Source organism: Sinocyclocheilus grahami, unplaced genomic scaffold, assembly GCF_001515645.1.
Source record: "Sinocyclocheilus grahami isolate Dianchi unplaced genomic scaffold, SAMN03320097.WGS_v1.1 scaffold2168.1, whole genome shotgun sequence".
Taxonomy (NCBI): Eukaryota; Metazoa; Chordata; class Actinopteri; order Cypriniformes; family Cyprinidae; genus Sinocyclocheilus; species Sinocyclocheilus grahami.
Window position 1 is genome coordinate 33,967 of NW_015507347.1, and position 3,680 is coordinate 37,646.

At 42.1% G+C, this 3,680-nt stretch overlaps 1 protein-coding gene across 1 annotated transcript in view; it reads left to right on the forward strand.

The window, feature by feature from the left end:
* Positions 1 to 1,973: 1,973 nt before the first annotated feature.
* LOC107574283 (amiloride-sensitive amine oxidase [copper-containing]-like) overlaps positions 1,974 to 3,680 on the forward strand; it is a 3,307-nt gene continuing 1,600 nt past the window's right edge. The window contains exons 1-2 of the mRNA XM_016260728.1: positions 1,974 to 3,510; positions 3,649 to 3,680. Coding sequence (XP_016116214.1) covers positions 1,974 to 3,510; positions 3,649 to 3,680 — 1,569 coding nt within the window. The remainder of the gene's footprint in view (positions 3,511 to 3,648) is intronic.

Consider the following 3,680-nt stretch of genomic DNA (forward strand, 5'->3'; position numbering starts at 1 on the left):
ATATCTGTTGAATTTTATCCTGTCAACACTTTTTGTTTTTACCTGAAAGTGTGACGATTACACCTAAACTCTGGAAACTAAATACTGTAAAAACATGCAATGATTATGTATGGAAAACATTCAGCTGCTTGTAATTTGACAGTGTGCCACATTTGAATAACAGATGTGTCTACTGGCAGCTATTCTTGCCACAACTGTTTTACATTATCTTTTTAACTTACATTATGCTGTACATTTGCATTTCATTATTTATCTAATTGCATGTAATTCAGTATATTTTATTGTTATTCCATTATATGTTGCATATTCCACATATTTAATTTTGGATAATGCATTTTATCATGCAGAAACGGGTAAAAAGTACATGATTATATTGCAATGATTTAGTGTACCATATGTCATCATGACCTGTTCCAACATGTTTGCCCAAAACTATATGACTAAAGATTCATTTTTTTGTAAAAATATTGATATAATTGAGGGAAATATGAGGTAAAAACAGACCAAAAAATGTGGGATGCTGAAGATAATATCAATGTGGAATGGACAAAAAGAAAACACAAACCTTTTCATTTCCTTTCCTGATATCTGCAAATTGCAAAAATACAAAATCTTAATATATGTTACATATAAACAGTGCAAACACCTGTCAGCTTGCAGCTGTCATTGTGATTATCTTATACCCTGTGAAACATCCACAAATGTGCACTGATAATGCAAGCAAACCCATCAATCATCTCTTGCTTTTGTTCTGAAGTTTTATGACCTTCTGCTGGCCAATCACCTTCTGTTCAAGAGTGGTGGGTGGTTGATAAAAGCAGAAACATCAGAGCAGTATGATTCAGAAGAGGACTGCATCCACTGGCTGATCCAAAAAACACATTGCAGCTGTAGCTGCCACACGTTCAGGGAATTTATCCAGCCGGCAAATTTGGAAACCGTCCGTGAAGGTAAGCACATTCATTAATTTTTAATATGTGCTGCTATCATTAGTTATTCTAATTACAAGGTGAGTCACTGGACGTTTATGCAAAGGAGAGTTACATAATAGTGCAATTGAATCAACACTGCTGCAGAAAATGTTAGAGACAGATTGTGCCAAATGCACAAACAACAAGAACACAGTGACATTTTGTACAGTAAAGAAGACCCTGAAAATTATTAGAGCTTTTGGGTGGCAAAAAAACAACATCATCTTAAGAATTACAATTCGAGGAAGCTTACTATCAATTAAATCCAGCATACTGGTTTATCTGTTTCTCATCCAAGTCAAGCAAGGCGGAGGCAAAACAAGCAGGAAACTGAGAGGAAGAGAGAGGTGTTGGCTCACGCCACCCTTGTATCTTTATTGCTATAATTTGGTTTAGATTCTCTGTACAAAGGATGCACTGATTCCAAGGGGGATGCGCTCTAGAAATGATAACCTCTGCTTACAAGAGCAGCTTAAACTAGACTGGAAAGTCTGAAAAACTCCAACTGCATTGGAGTTATACCAAACTCTACGTTGGCATTACTAAGTCTGAGAATTTAAAATAGGTTGAAGTTCAGGATGGATGGATGGATGGATGGATGGATGGATAGATAGATAGATAGATAGATAGATAGATAGATAGATAGATAGATAGATAGATAGATAGATAGATAGATAGATAGATAGATATTCATAGTTTGAAAGCTCTATGACAAGTTTGTGTTAGAAATGTCGGTCTCAGAAGACGCAGCAGAAACTTAAAGAGTAGATCAGCTAAACTAGCATGAATTTCTATGTTGGGCTAGTCTAGTTTGAGTAACTGGTGGACAATCAAACCAGTAAAAATAATTGCTGGTGAAGTGGTTTAAGGTTGTTGGTTAAGGTAGCTAAGAAGATTGATGGGGACACCAGCACACTTTTGTTTGAATTAGTACAAAAAACAAGAAAACTAAAGTCATGTGACATGTTCTAAGAGTGGCTTGTTCATTTTGCAGTAGCCAAGATGTGGTTCTCCTGGATGCTGCTCCTGGCTTCTCTAGCTACGTCCACCGCTTCGTCAAAAACACGTGAGTGGGCTCATCACGGAGCTGTGATGTTTGCCGATCTCACTCCCCAAGAGATGAACGCAGTGAGAGACTACCTCCACTCCTGCAGCGAGCTGGGCCTCACCTCGGCACGAGACAAGTCCCTCAAGAAGAACAGCATCCTCCTTATGGAGCTGCACGTTCCTCGCAAACACGAGGCGCTCCGTGCGCTGGACAGAGGACAAGCGAGACCTTCACGGAAGGCACGTGTGGTGGTGCAGTTCGGCAACCAGGTGGTGCCAAATGTTACGGAGTACATCGTCGGACCCCTACCTTTCCCGAGTTCTTACCAGGTGAAGACGTTTAAGGGTGACCGTCCAATCCGTTTCGAGTCCAGGCCGATCTCCACTGTGGAGTACGAGCACCTGAATGGGGTTTTGGAGAAAGTAGCAGCTAAAGCAAACAAGATTCTGCAGGAGAGCACCGGGTTTACTTACGGCAACTGCACTAATCGTTGCTTGACCTTCTCGGACATCGCTCCTCGTGGGTTGGCGCCAGGAGAGAGGAGGACGTGGATCATGCTGCAGAAGTTTGTGGAGGGCTACTTCATCCACCCGGTTGGCTTAGAGGTCCTCGTTAACCACAAAGATTTGGATCACGAAAAGTGGATGGTGGAGAAGGTGTGGTACAACGGCCAGTATTTCGACAGCATGGAGGAACTTGTGGAAAAGTACGAGAAGGGGACGATCAATAAACTCAAGCTGCCGGAGCATGATGAGGAGGATCTTTTCTCAACCTATATTCCTCGTGGACACATGAACACACGGACGAACATCCATGGAGCAAAGCTTGTCGAACCCCAAGGCCGCAGATTCCAGGTGGATGGGAACTTTGTGGAATATGCCGGATGGTCCTTTGCATATCGGGTTCGCTCTTCGGCAGGATTGCAGATCTTTGATCTTCGCTTCAACGGGGAGAGGATTGCTTATGAGATCGCACTGCAGGAAGCCATTGCCTTCTACTCCGGAGATACTCCAGCTGCCATGCAAACCAAGTACATTGATGCCGGGTGGGCGATGGGAACCTCTGATTATGAGTTGTCACCTGGGATAGACTGTCCAGAAATTGCTCATTTCGTGGACCTTTACCATTATTATGACACAGACAAACCTGTGCATTACAGAAACGCACTCTGCATCTTTGAAATGACCACTGCACTTCCTCTGAGGAGACACTATAATAGCAACTTCCAAGGAGGCTACAATTTCTATGGAGGCTTGGAAAACCATGTTCTGGTGATCCGAACTACGTCTACGGTGTACAACTACGACTACATCTGGGACTTTGTCTTCTACCAGAATGGCGTAATGGAGTCTAGAGTGAGTGCGACTGGGTACATCCATGCAACGTTCTTCACGGAAAATGGATTGAACTATGGAACCAGGGTTTACAACTATGTTCTTGGCAACTTGCACACCCATCTAATTCATTACAAAGTGGACCTTGACATTGCAGGTGAGTTTAGCTCTTGCTTATCGGTGTACAATCTGAACTCAAATAACAATCCATTTTGAGATCACAGTGCAAATTACAATGCAACAGAGGGCAAATATGAGCTAAATGCATAACTCCTTTTGCTCTCTTTTTGAACAGGGAGGGACAACAGCTTTGAAACCATTGATCTG